General features: G+C 44.4%; 3 protein-coding genes across 3 annotated transcripts; 1 reads left to right on the top strand and 2 right to left on the bottom strand.

The window, feature by feature from the left end:
* The first annotated feature begins 3926 nt into the window (after positions 1-3926).
* LOC101755059 (mitogen-activated protein kinase kinase kinase 5) lies at positions 3927-10465 on the top strand. Its single transcript, XM_012843410.3, has 11 exons — positions 3927-4612; positions 5346-6032; positions 6122-6209; positions 6741-6803; positions 6880-7043; positions 7612-7687; positions 7761-7820; positions 8337-8456; positions 9290-9499; positions 9588-9664; positions 9761-10465. Exons 1-11 carry the CDS (start codon positions 4113-4115, stop codon positions 9972-9974), a joined length of 2259 nt encoding a protein of 752 aa, XP_012698864.1. The 5' UTR covers positions 3927-4112; the 3' UTR covers positions 9975-10465.
* A 112-nt stretch (positions 10466-10577) lies between these two features.
* On the bottom strand, positions 10578-13208 carry LOC101754645 (putative F-box/LRR-repeat protein At4g15060). The gene is made up of 3 exons (XM_004955312.3): positions 12366-13208; positions 11641-11820; positions 10578-10976 (listed from the first exon to the last, which is right to left on the bottom strand). Exons 1-3 carry the CDS (start codon positions 13182-13184, stop codon positions 10659-10661), a joined length of 1317 nt encoding a protein of 438 aa, XP_004955369.1. The 5' UTR covers positions 13185-13208; the 3' UTR covers positions 10578-10658.
* Positions 13209-14550: 1342 nt separating this feature from the next.
* LOC101754155 lies at positions 14551-18048 on the bottom strand. The gene is made up of 4 exons (XM_004958820.3): positions 17714-18048; positions 15739-17350; positions 15179-15605; positions 14551-15015 (listed from the first exon to the last, which is right to left on the bottom strand). Exons 1-4 carry the CDS (start codon positions 17914-17916, stop codon positions 14990-14992), a joined length of 2268 nt encoding a protein of 755 aa, XP_004958877.1. The 5' UTR covers positions 17917-18048; the 3' UTR covers positions 14551-14989.
* Between the last annotated feature and the right edge of the window lie 950 nt (positions 18049-18998).

Here is an 18998-nt window from a genome sequence, read left to right as displayed (position 1 = left end):
ACGCTACAATATCAACCAAATAATTGAGGCACACCTAACCAAAGGTGTTCCGGAATATCCAAGACGAGATTGCCTGATATACTACCCTCACTGATATATACGTTCGGACCCACACGTCAGTGACTCAACTGCAGAGGACGGAGCAAGTCAGAGTACAGCTATCCGAATATTCATCGCCGGTGAATCATCCTTGTTCACAAGGGACCCAAAAAATATATAAAATAGAATCCAAGGAATATTCTGCATGGATGCTAGCTGCCAGTCCAGGGCGTGGTAGTTGGCAGCTGCTGCACAGCAACGTTGTACGATCACAGGTTGTGCTGGGCCATCAGGGTCAGGTTAACGAGCTTCACATGGAATTCAGACGGCTCCTCGGCGCCTCGAGGAGGCAGAGGTATCTTCGAGTATCTGACCCCTCCACGTGGCCAGGCGCCAAGATTGTATCCAGTACGACTTGTACTAATCTCTCTCTCTCTCTCTATCCTTTATTTGTCTTTCTTTCTCTCTCTCTCCTCGTTTTGTCCTGATTGCCCTCCGGCATGTGTCGTGTTCCACAATTGTGCCACTCTTCCAACGAGATGAGGAGGAGAGGAGAAGCTTCTCCTTGACAGCCATGGCTTTGATCATGATTAGTTTAATGTTATCACTCTTGCACATTTTGTTCCAGGACCTAATTATGCCCCCCTTTTTGTGGCACACTTTGTGGAAATTTGCAACTTGAGTAGAGAGATTCCACATCGACTCATGCATGTCCACTGCCCATCGTATTCTGGTAACCTGTTGGCAGTTTTTCCATCGCATTGATATGATAAAAAAAAGGACAGAGAATACTAGACATCGATTTGTTTTTTTGCGTTCCACAAATTTTTTTCCCCTCATTTTCTTTTATTTACTCAAGGAAAAACACCGACAAATACTCAAAAAGATTTAATCAAGCCCTTTTAAAAACGGAGGGTGTGGAGTAAATTCGGTAGTATTTTATTTGCACCGCATCCAAATTGTTTGGTTTCGTCCGCCCCTGCGATTAGGCACTTGTCAGTGAATACGTAATCTAGGTTAAAACTTAAATTAAGGTCTACTTGGCACTGGTTGCTGATTGGCCCCCAGCTGCCCGGCCCCCAGAATCGGAATCCTAGCTTCCATGTTGGAGGCTACCCTTGGGGCACATGCTCCGGACGTTCCCAGACACAAATGCCTCTTGTGCACTATTTTGGTCCCATCACCAGCTTGAACTGGCCTTTAGAAACCATTTGAGTCATTCTCTCTTTGGAATTTCGGATGGTTGTGTTGACCCGGGCGCCTCGCGCCATTGTTAATCAGATGATCTCTATGCGAAGATTCTGCACAGCGACAAGGCGATAATCTAGAATTTTGCGGCCTAGAATCATGGGAATATCTTGTGGAGATTCGATCGAGGGCCAGCGAATTTATATTCATATCGGAGGAGGAAGATGACGACGACGATGAATCGCCCCGTGCCTAGTTTATCTGATCAAGAAAGTCCGGCTCTTTGACCAAGCTTGGCACATTTTCCTTTTATATGCTTCTCGAATCTGATCTCCCTCCCCTAGTAGTACTATAAATGAAATAAAAAAAAATAAACCACACACCAATTTCAGAATAAAAATAGTTTAGTGGTTAAACCGCGCTTGTTAATTGCCTGGTCGTGACACGTGTGAGCACGACCTTTGTTGTTATATTAGCATTTCCTGGTTTCTTCATCCATTTAGGTATCCTTTCGGAGATGCGTATCTTTGAAACGACTTTACTTTCTTGATGAGTGAGTGACTGACGAGATAAAATGTATTGTTGTGGTGAGCAAGTGGGAAGGTGGTACTTAAGGAACAAGCAGCAGGCTCGTTGCATTCATCCTGCATTTAACCGGTTTAGCATCCATGTTCATTCCTCTCGTGTTGCATCGAACTGAAAACGACTCTAAAAGAGCTGGCAAAAATGAGCAACGAAACACACAAGTTTTTTAGTGTAATGTTTCCCAGAGCCTGCTGACTTTGCCTGCAATATCACCAAGAACGAAGTAGCCCCAGAAGAGGGGCAGTCAGTGGCCCTGGCCTGAACCCTCAAGTCTGAAGATGAGAGAAAAGGAGCCGTTTCTCCTTGTGCTGCCTGCAACTGCGCAAGTGGGGGAGTAACTGAAAGGGAGGCGCTACTGTTTTCAGACCTCCCTCCCTTTTGGCTTTTGATCCGGAGGCCCCTTTTTATCTGGCTTTTGCGGGCCTGAAAAGTGATCGCCACCAGATCTTCATGTGTCCTGGTGAACAGTTGCTGCACTGTACTGTGCAGGTACAAGAAGATATTTGCCTTTGTCTCTGGTGAAGTCTTATGGTCCCCGGCGGCAGGCCTGGCCAGTGTCTCTGTTCTGGACTGCACCAGGCACAATCTTTCTTCTCATCCAGCTGCCTTGCCATTGCTAGCCTGATGAGCCTACAACTGTAGCTGCAACTGCAAGCAGCCAAGCGCCACAGATCGAGCTGACCGAGAATAGAGCCAGTTTTGGCAGTAGACTCAGATGCAGAGATAAGGTAGCTTCAGTAAGAACCTGTTCGATCTGCACCAAACAAAGATGAGTAGCTTTCGCCGTAAAAATGGCCACAAGAATCAAATACCAGAAGAATCACAGGACGATTTGGTGCAAGAAGCACCGATAACAGAGCGTGCGCTAGCTGCAACAATGAGAGTGCTATCGAGCACTGACGGCCAAATCGCGGGACACCTGAACGGCCGCGTCGCACCCAGCGGTCGCTCTTGCAGGCTGCAACTGGGAGGAGCGATGGATTCTTTTCACTCTGGTTCTGATGCTTCCAATTCTTTTTTTTTTTTTGGGTTTTCTTGCGATTGGATAGCAGATAGATGGGACCAGCAAGTAGGGCATCGCCAGGCATTGTTCACGTTCTGGAGCTGGATGGCCCCCCGATGCAATCTCCGGCGACGTGGACATCCAACCCAATCGCTAGAATCCAGCCAGCCAGCCAGCAGCGACCCGGCCATGAATGATCCCCCAACCAGCTCCCATTCTATCACCTTGTTCAGTGACCATCCATTTTATCTCCGGCTCTGGGGGAGGAAGGAGAATGGGCCGGCCCCACTTCACGTGGCGGCGACAACGCCCACTTCGTCCTCGCAGCTCGTGGCGGCGACAGCGCAGCGCGTGGCGTGTATCCATCTGCCACAGTGGATGGATTCGGCTACGAATCTTTACACGGCGAGCAGATTCCCTCGCAGCTCGCCGTCGACAACGACGACTCGCCGCCGCGGCACCATCCATCCATCCATCCTGCATTGCGGCCAATAAGCTGATTTTGGGCTCAGGTGCTACATTCGGCCCAGTAGAAGCCTGCTAACAATTCCATGCTGGACCTGCAAGTTTCAGTTGGCCCATTTCCCGTCGTCTCCCCAAAGCCTGCTAAGAAAAAAGTGGCCGCCGTGGACCTCTTCACAAATGGCCCACAAACACAATTCGGCAAGGACATGTATAGTTGACAATACGCTACGCACAACTGAAAATAGCGGAAACAGACCAACATCCTAGAAAGTCAAACTTGGTTTGACACAGTTTGAATTCGAAGCAAATACGCCCTTTTCGTTTCGAAGCTGGCGTATTTGAATGAATAGTAGGCTTTTTAATCCTTTTTTTTAAAAAAACTGCAAAGACGTGCGAACGCGACAGGGAGTGAAGGCGGAATTATTTAAGACCAAAGGAAGGAAGGAACGAACGTAAGTGTTTGACTGGTTGGACTTTCTTTCGGCACGCCGCGTGAGCACCCCCCCTCCTCCCCCCCCCCCCCCGGGCCCGCGGGAAATGTCAGCGATCCTAACGGAACCCCGCGAAACCAACGACCGCCTCCCAAAACGACAAAAAAGATAATAATAATAAAAAATATATTAAGAAAAGAAGAAAAGGCGCCACCCAGCCGCCCGAATGGAGGAGGAGGGCGTCGTCGCCGCCGTCGCCGTCGCCGTCCACCCCCTCCTCGGCTCCCGCCCCCGCCTCCAATGCCATTAACCCTACGCGCACGGCGGCTAGGGTTTCGTCCCTTCCTCCTCCTCCTCCTCCCGCGTTCTCGCCCTCCTCATCCCCGCCTCCCCGCGTGACGATGCCGTCGTGGTGGAAGCGCTCCAAGTCCGCGTTCCACCGCTCCTCCGTGCTCCCGGCCTCCACGCCGGCCTCCCCCGCGCGGGCGTCCACCTCGCGGGCCCAGCCCGGCGGGAGGCGCGGCGGCGGCGGCGGGGAGGCCGAGAGGGACCTCCTCGCCGCGCCGCCCAAGCTCACGCGCCAGCGGAAGCTGCGCCACGTCGGCGGCATCGACGTCGCGCTCGGGGACCTCGTCGTCGTCGTCGAGGCCGACCGCAGGGCATCCTCCTCGCCCCCGCTGCAGAGGGGCCGCGCGTCCGAGGCCGTCGGGATCCCGGCATCCACCCCGGTCTCCAGGTCCTCCAGCACCAGGGAGGCCGTCGCGCAGCCGCCCAGGTCCGCCTCCTCGCCCGTGCTGCACCCACTGCCGCTGCCGTCGCCGAGGCCCGTCGACCTGGAGGCGCAGGACCCGCCCGCCGGGGTCGCAGATGGGTGGGGCGAGAGGGCCACGTACGCGCCCAAGTGCGTGTCGATTCCCTTTCTTCAGAGTCCGTCTCTCCTTTATTTTTGCCCAATTTGGTCTGAATTGATTGATTGTTGCTCAGAGATTGTTGTTTATGGGCAATTGCAATTGTTTCCCAGTTTAACATTGTGGGAAGGTGCTGCATTTGCAATCAATTTGCATCTGGCATTTTACCATGGTAGTAATATAGCGAAGTTTCTGCACGAATTAGCAAATATACTCAAGACATCAGATTGATTGGTTGCAACCATCAGGAGGAAATGTTGCTTTCAGTAGTTAAGAAAGGGGGCTTTTATGATTATTCTGGGATGTTAGCATTTATTGTGTTGTGGAAATGTAGGAACAGGGGATCAGAAATGTCTCCGTACTGGAATGTTTGCTTGAACTGAACTTTCAACAGGATTGACAGCACCTTGACAATTGCTCAAAACAAACATCCATCCTCTGGCCCCACATTCCATCTGTCCTGGACAGAAGTTTGGAAAGAGCATTTGTGATGGTGTTTGAGGTTTCTATAAATTGATTTAGCTCAGTTGTACACAGAGCCACTAGACAGATGAAAAATAGCACAGCATCACCTGATTGCCCCTTTTCTGGCTAATCCTTTTCCTTTTCATGTATAACCTGCACCTTTTTTTCATAATTGCTATATATACTTGAGCTCAGCAGAAGCTATTTTTTTTTCAATACTTTTGAGTTATTCCCTGATCCTTACGAGTTTTGTGGTTATAGGTTCACAAGCCAGACTGTACAAAAGTTTCCTGAGCAAAATGAATTACTACCGAATGGAACAAAGCGGGCTACCTTTAGTCACCACAAGAATGCATTCCGTGAGAAGTTCCAGGATAAGAGTTCAGCAGAAATTATGGACTTTCGATTGAACATTCCTGCTAAAAGTGCTCCAAGCAGTGGCTTTTCAAGTCCTGCGTGCAGTCCTCGAAAATTGAGCTATGCTGACTTCTCATCTACTGCGGCACCTGCTCAAGGACACCTAGCATGGTCCGCTCCATCTATCCGATCTACAGATTTTATGGGGGCTTCATCCCCTCGAACTTCACCTGAAAAATATGCAGGGGTTCCAGACCTATCTTCTTTCTCTAGTCCATTGAGAAGTCCTATTCTTATTCCAAGGAATACCAGTGCCCCTCCGTCACCTATGCACTCTAAATTGTACCCAGATAACAATGTTCCACGCAATGATAAATTGTACCCAGAAAACAATGTTCCACGCAATGAAGGAAATGGGAATGTCAGCTTTCACCCATTACCACTCCCTCCTGGTGCTTTAAGCCCAATGCAAACAGGTTTCAGCAATCAGCCTGCTCCAAAAGTCGAAATGCCCTCAGTGGCTGGTCAGTGGCAAAAAGGAAGGCTTCTAGGTAGTGGCACATTTGGCTGTGTGTATGAAGCTACCAATAGGTATGGAAGTGTATTTGGTATATCACTGCAGCTAGCACGCCATGTTAAACTCTGAACTTCTGAAGGTTGTTACTGCCATTTACTTGCAGGCACACTGGAGCTCTCTGTGCAATGAAAGAAGTCAACATAATTCCTGATGATGCTAAATCTGCTGAGTCCTTGAAGCAGTTAGAGCAGGTTACTAGAATTTGACAGTATATCTTACATAATATACATACTTTTCGTTTGCAGAAATGAGTAATATTTAATTTTTTATACGCACCTTTTGTTCCCTATCTGAATAGTTTTCTATGTTATTGTTCCTGCTGAGTGTTTTCTTTATGCCAAGAAAAGCCTCTAGCTGCTTGAGTATATTGTGTCTTTTAAATATTACCTGCAGCATCTGTATGGTATATCTAGACAACTCCAGTTATACCATCTACTCCCTCCGTCCCAATACTATTTGTTTTGGCTTTTCTAGATATATAAGTTTTTCTATGTATATAGAGATAATATACATATCTAGGTGCATATCAAAATGTATGTATCTAGAAAAACCAAAACGAATAGTAATTTGGGACAGAGGGAGTATGTGAGAGTGTCATCTTAATTCTCCTTATAATTTGTAATAGTGGTTTAGTGAAATCCCTTTTTCCTCCACTGTAATGACTAATGATCTACATGCAAGTTTTACAGTAGCCTTTGCTGACATACTTTCATATGTTTCAGGAAATAAAGTTCTTAAGCCAATTTAAGCATGAAAACATAGTGCAGTATTATGGGAGTGACATTGTAAGTTCCCAATTGTAATCTGAGTTAAGTAACTCTGCTTGTTAGTTCATAATGTAATCTTTGTGGAGTCTTGCAGATTGAAGAACGTTTTTACATTTACCTGGAATACGTTCATCCGGGTTCAATTAATAAGTATGTCAAACAACATTATGGAGCAATGACAGAATCAGTTGTTCGGAACTTCACCCGCCATATCCTAAGGGGTCTAGCATTTTTGCATGGCCAAAAGATTATGCATAGGTGTGCAAATCTCTGTCATTGTTCAAATGCAATTTCTTTTAATGCCAGGTCAACTGTTGTGTTAACTCGTGGCTTTCTTCCTGCTTCTTCTGCCTGCTTGGGAGCTTTCAGTAAACTTTTGCTATTTTAGATTTTCCCACATAAAACTTCTTTAGGAGAAACTTTCCTTAAAAAATCCCCCCCCCTTTTTTTGAAACTTTCTCACATGAATGTTCATACACTAACTGCCTCCTTTAGTTCATGTCAGTATGTTCTGTCTGATGTACGAAAATTGTTTATTGCATCTGAGATCAACTATGTATTGTGTATCATGAGACCTTGTCATTTCTCCGGTCATTTGAACATATAGGATTGGAGATGGAGGAACTATGATCCCAAATTGTTTTTTTTTACTCCTGGAAGTACATAAAGATAGGAACTTTGTTGAAGTGTTTAAGACAACATGTAGCGATGTTGAGCAACCTCAAACTAATCAAGCTTTCAATAGAGTAACATTGAGTGAACTTCTCAGAATTGTTTTGGCTGCTATGCACGCTTGTAAAAGGTAAATAAAAATCTACACTTGCAGGGATATTAAAGGAGCAAATCTACTAGTTGATGTTCAAGGTGTAGTCAAATTGGCTGACTTTGGAATGGCCAAACATGTGAGTAGCATCATATGGAGTTCAGTAACATTTTTCATGTGGCACTGTTGACAGTATTTTGTCCTTTTATCAGCTAAGTACCGCAGCTCCAAATCTTTCACTGAAGGGAACTCCATACTGGATGGCACCAGAGGTATTCTCGATATTCCTTGTATTACTACCAACTTCTCATGTGACCAAGTACCAAGTTTTCTATGCAAAACATGTACAAAAAATGCCTTTGATCTTTATAGAGTTGTAATGTTGCATGATACAATAAGTAAGCCCACTGTTTTTTTTTAAGTTCTGTACTTACTGAAACTGCAAAGTACAGTGGGAGTCCACACTCCCACAGCCTATTGCATTGGCTGCTTAAAGTCAGTGTGTGCAACTTAAGTAACAAATCTTAAGATGATGAGGTAGGGAGTTTTTCTTCATTTTGTACGAAATGAATTAAGATTTGCAATCAGTTAGGCAGGCAGCGACAGACATACAAAATAAAACAACATCACTTCCCCCCCTCAAAAGTCAATTTGTCTTGTCACAATGAGCCTGTTACGCTATTTTGCCACTTCATGTTTTAATTTTCATACCAAAGTTAGTTAACATGGTTGTGACTATATAAATTTAGCTGTAGTGTTGTGTTGACGAAATTTTGTTTCTTCTTCAGATGGTTCAGGCTACACTAATGAAAGATGTAGGCTATGATGTCGCTGTTGATATATGGAGTCTTGGCTGCACCATTATAGAAATGTTTGATGGAAAGCCTCCTTGGAGTGATCTTGAAGGGGTAATGACTTGAAGCATGCTTGTATTTACAGTAAATTCTACAGCATGCATTGCATGGCTTAAGCCTTCCTAGTGTGGTTAAGCTCACTTGAAATGGAGCACTTCCCCTGTGATATGCAGGCTGCTGTGGTACTGTTACCCTTCACGTGATGTCCATCAATAAGATTAGTTTTCAAAAAGATTATTTACTTCATGTTGCACTGCATTCTATCTATTAGACCAAGTTATTAGGACACTCTTTACTTTGAGAAGGGCATATGGATATTTCTATTATGCAGGATAATTTTTTTCTTTATTCCCAAAAAGTTTATGCAAATCTTTCTCCTAAGGTTCTGTCCTTCAGCTGTGGCATCTGAGCTCCTCTCGTTACAGACTTACAGTATTTGCCCCATAGTGATCGGGATCCTTGGCCAACCAAAATTTTTGGTATGGAGGTAGTATTTAAGTTGCATGCTCGCTATGCTAATAGTCCTATATATGTTTGCATAACAGATGAGGCCATCTGATTGCTCAAAACATCAAGAATGTGTGAAACTATCATGTCAATGATGCCTTGCATTCTATACAGAAAAAGCCAGCGTGATAAAGTTTTTGTTTTCATGCCTGAAGAAACTGGGTCTAGATAGTCTGATTATGCTGTTATAGAGAAATTTCAAAGTAGGGTTCCAGATAACATAAAGGCATAGACAGGTGAGACAAGCATACTGTGGCTAGAGTCACTAGTCACCTCTTAACCTCGCTCACTACAACCTTGCGTGTTTTTATTTGTCACTGGTTTTCTTGGTATTAACAGCAAACTTTGATTCTAAAGTTTTACCCCTTTTTGTCCTACAGCCTGCCGCGATGTTTAAGGTTTTACATAAGGACCCACCAATTCCAGAAAATTTGTCCCTTGAGGGCAAAGAATTTCTGCAATGCTGTTTCAAGAGGAATCCAGCAGAGAGGCCAACTGCAAGCGAGCTGTTGGATCATCCATTCATCCGCAATTCAAGTCACTACAACAAACATGGCTCCATACATTCATTTGCAGGGATTAAAGTCAATGTAGGTACCTTTTTTTTTCTTGCATGACCAATGAGGGGTAAAATAAACCTGAGAATGGCATACATATAATGCCACTGTTGTATTACAGAATATTGCTCACAGTTTAAGAGACAACAAACCAACCTCGAAGAGTGACTCGAGCATGAAAGGAAAAAATACCAATATGTGAGTAGTTCCCTTTGAATTATCGTTGTGCTGTCGTGGTTAAAAAAACTGCTAGTTTTTCATCACTAGATCTTAACAAGTTCTTTTTGTTGCCAGTGAACCAAGCAGAGCTGCCAGGTCTTCTGAATCAACATTTCGATTGGCTCCACTAACAATCCAGGAAGCTACTCAAAACTTATCGCCTCGGCCTTTAGGTTTCGGCAACAATCCTGGTTCAACGGCAAATTTTGTGAACACCATGCATTTTCCAAGTGCAAACCCTCAGCCTAGTCCATTGCCAAGGCCTAACGGGAAGGAAGTTCTGTTCTAATCGTGGATGATGCTGCATGCCATTTAGAGTGCCATTTCTATCAGTAGCAGTTCCAGTCTAAAAGTGGCTTGCGGAATCCTGTGCAGTTAAGGTGGATTGCTCAGGGAGCACTGCAATCCAGAAGGACTCGGCTAACAGCCCGGAGATGGAGCTTCTATGGCGTTTCACCTGCAGGACGCTGGATGCAGCTTCTTATCTTAACTAACCATTTTTGGAAGGATACATAACGATATGAATTTGTACAGTTTACCAGGGTTTTTGTATGAGAGATCCGTGAAAGCACGGATGTAAATTATCTCCAGAAATTGTTGATGGCATTTTTTGTGTAACATAGAAATAGGTCTAGCTGTATGTAAAACTTTAAGTTCCCAATTTTTCGGCCAATAGGAATTAGGTGCAGCTCTGTTGCTTTTGCTGCTTCCATGTAATCATATTTTCACTGTATCATTGATTATTCATTTGGCCAAAAAAATCAGGGGTCCACAGGCTTATCTGTGTACAAAACAGGTCAGATTTTGCATTTTACATTTGTGGAAATATGTTATCTGTGCTCTAAATTATCATGAGATTGTTTATGTTTGTAAAATGTCAACAGCAAGCAGGAGCACATAATCACTGGATATATTAACAAAATAAAGATCTGCTAGCATTTCACACGCAGTGCAGTTCACCAACCCTGGTGCACTAGTCTTCAGGCACATATACTACCTTACTAAATTTTCGATAGATGTAAAATGTCATGCGCATTCCTGGCCTAGAGAAGCTCCAAAACATTTGATACAATTCCTTGGCCTTGATTTCAGGGATCGAATAGTAGAAAGTTACTTTAATCTGTTTTAGCACTGTCGCCCAACTGAATAACCGCTTTACAAAAGCAACTTCATGTTCAGATCCTCTCAGGTGACGGATTTCAACTTCTTCAAGATGATTCAATGAGAGTCCCTCAGTTTCCCACTCTGCTGGCTGATGACAGATACAACCTGATGGGCATACAGTTTGCGCCTGACACAAGGAGTATATCAACTTAATAAGATTAATTGATCATGACTGACAAAAACAGAGAAATATTAATTTGACAGATTCCTTGATACTTTTGAGATATGTCAATATATCATCAACTAGGGCATATTTTCTCTTATAAAATCACAATATTCCCACAAACCACCATAACATGCAATCAGTAGTCCAAATTCAAGAAAATTTTGAGTTAACCTTAGGGCATACGTTGTCAATGGAAGTAAGGAAAGATTATTTTTTAAAGAAAAAATATTCCTAAACTTCTAAAGAAACGACTAATTCAACTTTGTCCACTGCCATATTATTATCTCTCAACTATTTATACTACCAAAACTGAACTGTCAAACTGCCATTCAACAACACAGTCAAATTTCTGACACTGCCACATACTTCAAACAGGCTGACAACAACTAAAATAACAACTATTTACATTCCAAATGGTATGTCACTCAGTTAAAATTATAGATTAATTTTTAATTCTTAGGAGATAAATGGGCCACATAGTTACCACAGATACACCTTAGCATGGCAAAAAAAAGAAAAAGAAGGGGAAATGCAAAAGCCCCAAACGCCACTTCTTTTTTGTGACTAGAAGGAATATTAGATAAACAAGGGATAGCTTATGCCCCGTTGAAAAGGACAGCTTTACCTCCAAGCCAGTAGGAGCAGCAAATAGCAGCGTCAGTCTTCTTATACCAGTACACAGTCTGAGAGCATGGAATGAGCTGGCCCCAAAGGCATGTCCATTTGCAATCACATCCAGACACAAAAATGTAATGTCAGGGAGCACCATCATGTCCTCCATCAAGTATTGGTAGTTCTCTATCTCCTGCACGTCCATAGACAGTACAAGCATAAGTCATATACGAAAGTTAAAAAGAGAAAGAAACATATCACTACTTCAAGTGATTGTCGCAGGCTGCCTATTGTTGTGAGCAAGCAGAAAATTGTTGTTGTCAGCTATCAAGCTCACTTTGGGTTTCTTATACAAAACCTAGCGAATTCTACAGTGTGGTAGCCTAGGTCCTAGGACCATTCTTGGTGGGCATGTCACAGAAAAATGGACGGATCTTGCTATCCAATTTTAAACTGTACCCAGGTAATCAAAGATGTTACAATGACATATCAGTATGATACTACGATGGCATAATTTCAGATAAGAGAATAAGTAATCTCACCCGCATATATGCCAGTGTGAGAAAAAGGGTTTCAATGGCCTCAAAGCGCTGCAAGAGCGTTAAACAAGAGTGGTTGTGACTAAGGCCATCTTGTCCATATACAAGATAAAAGCTGGTGCCCAGCCATCGGAGATGTGCCATCTTGCCAAGATGGACGGAGCTTGGATCATACGCAATCTTTCCACTCGAGGCTCACCAGCTGAGGGGCTGAGATGTTTGCAACAGGTTGAGTGTCATCGTTGCGAAAGCAGTATATCACAGTTAGCTCCGTGAGCGCCGGCGCCACAACAGTGACCTGCCACAACCCGCGCAGGTTCCTGAGCTCCATTTGCAGCAGCGACACCGAGTTGATGGTGAGATCGCCCAGTCCACGGGAGTCGTCGACGGTGAGCCTCTGCAGGCACGGGCACCGTGGCGAGGACATGGCGTCGCCGAGCGCGCACGGGCCGTGGAACCGGACGCAGCTCAGGTAGATCCCTGTGAGCCGGGCGAAGACGCCGGTGGGTGGCATGGCGATGGCGAGGCCGTGGAACCCCAGGATGAGGGAGATCGAGGTGGCCTTCTCGAAGCAGGGGAGCTCAAAGGCGCCTCTTTGCGCGGCCTCCCCCTCCTCCTCCCCGGCGTCTTTCCCCGGATCAAAGGTGAGAAGGGTTAGGTCGCCGGAGACGCGGCGCGCGGCGGCGGGTAGCCAGATCGCCAGGGATTCGGGGGTGGCGCCCCCGGCCCCGACGAGGAGGTCGCGGAGGGGTACCTCGTGGGTGTCGAGGGTGTCGCGGAAGCGGTGGGGCTCGGGGGCGAGGGGGAAGCAGAGCTTCGGGAGGAGAGCCCAGACGCGGCGCCAGCGGCGGGAGAGGACGCTGGTTCGGGCGGCGACGGTGGTGTCGAGGCGGAGGAGGATGAGGACGAGGACGTCGTCGGGGAGCGCGCTGAGGCAGTCCTCGCCGCCGCAGGCATCGCCGGAGGAGAGCTTCGCACGCTTGGGGGCGCCCTCGCTGTCTCCGCCGCTCAGCTCCATCGAGATTCGAGAGTGGGGAACGGAATGGAATTTTTAGCATTTCGCTGTAGAATTTGGGAAAAATTTCAGAATTTGCGACTGATTTGGCGTGGCTCACAAATTTTTTCGTGCGCCAGCTGGTATTCCCTTTTTAATCCTTTCTTCTTTGGAAAACTCCAAATCACCTCTAAACTTTGCTTTGGATCATCAAATTTCACCTTAACTAAGAAATCATCAATACCGAACTTCTAATCCTTCATCCTTGTATTTAACATCCTAATAAGGATTGCTAAGTGGATTTAATGACATTGTATTTAACATCCTAATAAGGATTGCTAAGTGGATTTAATGACATGATGTATGAAATTGGAAACCTTGACCACATCCCAGCCTCTCGAAGATGCTATTACTAGCGGAGAAGGGCTGTGGTATTGACAAAGTGACCCATAATACCATAACTATGGCGAATTTTGGTCCACATGAAAAATATTTTCTTTTAGAAAAATATAAGAATGGCACATTACATTCTAGGCGCGGAGTGGAGAGCTGTGAAAGGTGTACAACCTGATGGTGAATCACGGATTTAATGGTAAGTTCTGAAATTCTCTTGGAGATCAAAATGCTTTTTCACTAAGGCCCCGTTTGGGTCCTTTCATTTTGAAGAAATTGGAATCTATTTAATGGAGTAGGCTAATTTATGTTGGAATGTGGCATTCCACAACTTTCCAAAGTTTAGATATAAGCCTATCTTAAATTCATGGGGTGGGAGATGGAAATTGATTCTATAGATTATGGTTATTAGAATGGAATTCAATTCTTATAGCACGCTCTTGGACTCGCTTCTCTATAGTAGAAATGCAGCATATAAGTATCTCTCCCATATCACCAACTATAATATACAACTATATTCCACATACAATTATATTAGCTTAATTAATTTGTATCTAAATTATAATTATTAGAATGGAATTCAATTCCAATGATCCAAACGGGGCCTAAGAATTATCGGAAGTTCAAAATATGGATTTGAATCAACACTTCTGTAATATGACACATAGCACATAAGAGAAGATGGATATGCACAACCAGGGTTTTGTAATATGGCATCACATGAAGATTTATGGTAAGGGGCAAATGAATTCGCAGTGATCCATAAATGAGAAATATGATGCCATTTCTCTTCAAAAAATATTTGATTGCACGAGCTATCCTGGAGGCAATCCGTACAACATGCTCTATTTGAAAAATCTTGATTACAATTGAAAAATTGAATAAAATGCTTATTATGGATGGGCAACAAGAAACAGTATTTCCAGTCTTAGTATCTGAACATTGCAATCTTTTACACATCAAGGTTTGTCAAAAGAACACTTAAAAGTTCCATGTGTAAGAAACACAACATTAATAAGAATAAACCATAAGGTAAATGGATTCCACATTTTTCAATGAGCTGCGTGCTAGCATTTTCATGTTGTCATGCACTGCAGCAGGCATCAAAATAGAAATTACAAAATTCTGATACACATATAACTTCATGCATGGTTCATATTCTACTACTAGAAGTCTTCGTGTGCATATAACACGTACATTCTTGTGGTTACGATGCATCATTCTCCATGCATATTCCTGGCCTTGCTTTCAGTGTGGTTGATGACTCTGAAGTTTATCACCTTGTTCACTGCTGTTGCCCGATCAAATAGTCGCTTCACAAAAGAAACTTCATGTTCAGATCCTGTCAACTCATGGATTTCAATTTCTTGAAGGTTACTCAGTTTTTCAGTGTGATTGTTGATCACAAACACAACCTGAAGGCCGTGGTAGCTTAATTAATGAAATTCTGTTGGACGAACACCTGACAGCAACAATCAATAGTAGTAACTATAAGTAATCAGAAAGTCAACGTGCTACCGCCTACACAGTACACAAAGCTCTATCAAAGTTCCATTTGTCAAGAGCTTCCCTTTGTGGTCTCAATTTGAAGAAATGAGTCTGTTCAAGGAAGATATATCATTTACCATGTTCTTGTGCGCTGTTTAGGAGTTTATGTGCTTCCTTCACAAGAGAAGCAAAGAGCATGCAGCCATCAACCTCCGACATGATTTCCAAAGCCTCGGTCAGTTCTTCCTTGAAGTTATGTTCATTGAAATCTTGGACGAAGCTGGGCTTGGCTTGAACCATAGCTATCACCACCTGGCAGGTAAGCTTCGCTACTCTCAAACACTCAGCCGTGCATTGCTTGTTTACTTTCAGTACCTGCGCGAGCTTCTTCACCAGTGCTGCATCTTCATGGATGGCACGAACAAAATCTTCTCTACTGATAATGTGTTCATTGCATATCACCACGACGAGGGATAACATGGCTGCCAACAAATTTCTTTCATCAGATTGCCTTTCATTGTTTGCACCTATGGTTGCACCTGTAGCTGTTATGTGATCGAACACCTGCAACAACATATATAGAGGATCGGCAAGTTATAATTGTATCATGCATGATACAGATTGATGTAATTCATCTCTAGCCACCATTTTTATCTGTATGTAAATTATCGAAAGGAGTTAACGAATTACTCGTTACCTTGGTCAATAGGTTGATCTCTTCTTGCTTGGAAAGTATACCAGCAACATTATTAGCATCTCTTGCAGCGCGAACGGGAAGCAATCTGGCGAGTGCTTCCCCTGCTTTTCCCCTCAGTCTGGTGTCTTTCTCTCTGTCTGCTTCTCCCACCACAGCATTGCCATCCTTCTCCTCAAGGAAGATGCGTTGCAGGGTCTTGAAAAGCTTGTCGAGCATGCATTCAGACTCACCAAAAGCTGGTTTTGTGAAAGAACCATCAAAGGCTAACTCTGCCAGGACCTCCAGGACTTGTTCATGCAGTTCTTGGGCACCTTCACTGTCAGTCTCCAAAATAGCCACCAGATTGCTGACAGCTTCCTTGTTACCTGCCATCTCCTGGCGCAGCCTTGTGGCGCCATCACCAGGACTGGTAAGTAGCCTGTTCACCACTGTGAGTGACCTGCTTAGCATTTCAACCATTGTGTTGTCTCGCGTATTGCTGAGGAAGTTATGGCTGCTCACTGTTGATGTGATCTTAGAGAGCAGCCTTGGGTGTTTGGTTATCTCTGTACAGTTTTCTTCATCTTGTGTCAGCCTCTCAAGGATCTGCAGGCCTTGAGAAATCAGCAGTGGTGATGTGATCTTAGAGAGCAGCCTTGGGTGTTTGCTTATCTCTGCACAGTTCTCTTCGTCCTGTGTGAGCCCCTCGAGAATCAGCAGGCCTTGAGAAACCAGTTCTTTGGGTCCTCCAGATTCATATTCAGTTTGGTCCTTGATCTGCAGTACTGTGTCAGCACCATTTTGGTCCTCTGGCTCCTCCGACGGATCGGTAGCTTGTGGCTCACAAGATTGCGTATTACAGCTTTCAAGTAGGGAACAGATGCATTGCAGTGTACCCGGGAAGTGAGCTATATTGAGGTCACTGGCAAGGTGTGCTACAATCCTTGCGGCACGCTCTCTGTTCTCGACGTTATCAGCTGTACCTCTCCGACCAATCATGCCGATCAGATTCTGGATACAGCTCCTGGAAGATAGCAGCTCCTGTCTTACAGACTTATCCTTACTGAACAACTGGTCTAACACCCTTGCTCCCCATAGATGGTCATCCCCAGATGCAGACTCGAGCTTCTCTACACCGTATGCGATCAAGTTCCAATTGCCAGGCAGCTCCCCGTCCTTCCTGAACTTCCTAGCTGTTTCTGAAGCGTAGCGCCAAACGATTCCTTTACGCCTTTCTTCAAGCCCACAGTGTTTTTCCGTTCGTGATTTCAATATATTCTCCACCAAGTCAATGGCTATGCAGTAGAAGGCGAACAAACTCTGGAACAGAATTAGGACATAGAAGATGTCCAGTGCGGCGTTCAGTTTTGATCTGTTGCCAATATCTCCACCCGCATCGCCATAATGTCGTCGTACAAGACGCCACATTGCGATCCCCAGGTTCACAAATGGCGAAACAAGATAGAGCAGGATAAAACACACGATAAAAATCCACTTCAGTACTTGCACCACACGCAGCACGATTACAACCTTGTGCGCCTCGAACCATTTCTGTTGCCGGAGAGTATCAATGATTTCATCCTCTTCCATATAAATCCCTTTACGGAGCTCGTTGTTAGTAATTTCCGCCATCCTGCGTAATATGTTGGGTTAGTGAGGGAAAAGCTAAGGTTGTCTTTGTCTATAATATGACCATTAAAATTCAGGATATTGTATGTGTCACACAGAATTGGGACTGAGCTGCTTGCGGCAGCCACTCCACGGCTAATTACAAGACATTTTTTTCTCTCTCTAGGAGTTGGAAGAGGTAGACACTCTAGCGGGAGAGCCACAACATAGTTCAAGAACAAATCACTATGCATTTTGCAAGTCTCTCATCGATCAGTCAACCGAGGGGCCATTAGAGTGAAAATTTGACATTAACGGCGACTCAAGTTTTGACGGACGCAACGGCAATTAATGGCAGGCATACATAGAAGGAAAGCTAATGTATTACCTGCATGCCATGAGGAAGCTGAGTGCAGTGAGGACCCAGAACTCCTTGAGCAGGAGATCGTCGATGAAGCCTCCGAGGAGCACGACGGTGGACCACAGCAACGCCAGGAATCCCAGAGCGCTTGCAATGTTCCCGTTGGCGGCCAGAAGCCTCACGTAGCGATTGATCATCAGCACCTCCGGCCTTCCGACGTCCTCTTCCATGGTTCCTTAATTTTTGTGAAAACTCTGAAAGAAATTAAACGAACGTTTGCAATAATGGAGGAGGCCGATGTCTGGTTTGCCTTTGGCAATGGGATTTGCCTGCGTGTGGTCACTGCTCATGCTGCCCGAGTAATGGGTAGCTTGACCGCTCCATTTCTGGGTCGCGTTAGTTCAGCAGATGCTGTCACAACATGCACGTACATGTCAGCACATGGAGAGTAAGTGGCAATAGCTTCCACTCAAATTAATAAGTTTTGGATGCAATAATCTGCCATCATTTATGTTATCAGTACGAAACTTCTAGCATTTCCGCATACTCCTTCCATCTCACAAATACTGTTCGTTTAGAAAATTCTAGACAAAATTATGCAGGCACGCTTGCAGTAATGTCAGACCATTAGCCTTCATTTATGTTAAAATTAAACATGCTTGCATGCACGCTTTCATTAATGTCAGACCAAATTATGTCAGACCTAGGTTGTTTAGTTTTTTTAAAACAAAACGGCAGAGGATACGGTTGTTTGTTTAGCGAGTAATAGAATTTATATGTCCAAGAGCCGCTCCCTGCTGCTTTCTTGGTGCACTAAACGCACTAATATAAAAACGTGGTCCATGAATGTGAAAAATTATCCTAATTCATTCAAATAATTAAATTCCTCCATTTGATAGTCTTATTTTCCAATCTTATTTTCCAATTAAGTGAGACCCAAAGGATTGTTTAAATCATATATTTTATTGGTAGGCATTGGTTACGAGGAACAGCTGTACCATTGTAAGAATCCTCAAATTAAAACAACTTAGATTTTGAATGGTACCCTAAAAATGTTGACAAGAAATTGATGATTCAGTTCGTGAAAGAACTTCATACATTCTTAACATGGTTTGGCACTACATATGCTAGAGCTAAAGGCTAACCTCAAACTGTACACGTTAACCTATACAAGGATTTTATTTTTGGTACACGTGAAAATGAAAGCTAATGTAGTGCCTGAATGACATGAGGAAGCTAATGTAGTACCTGAATGACATGAGGAAGCTGAGTGCAGTGAGGACCCAGAACTCCTTGAGCAGGAGATCGTCGA

This window comes from Setaria italica, chromosome II (genome assembly GCF_000263155.2).
Source record: "Setaria italica strain Yugu1 chromosome II, Setaria_italica_v2.0, whole genome shotgun sequence".
Taxonomy (NCBI): domain Eukaryota; kingdom Viridiplantae; phylum Streptophyta; class Magnoliopsida; order Poales; family Poaceae; genus Setaria; species Setaria italica.
Note: the sequence above shows the minus strand (reverse complement) of the source record. Positions and strands in the feature narration are given on the sequence as shown.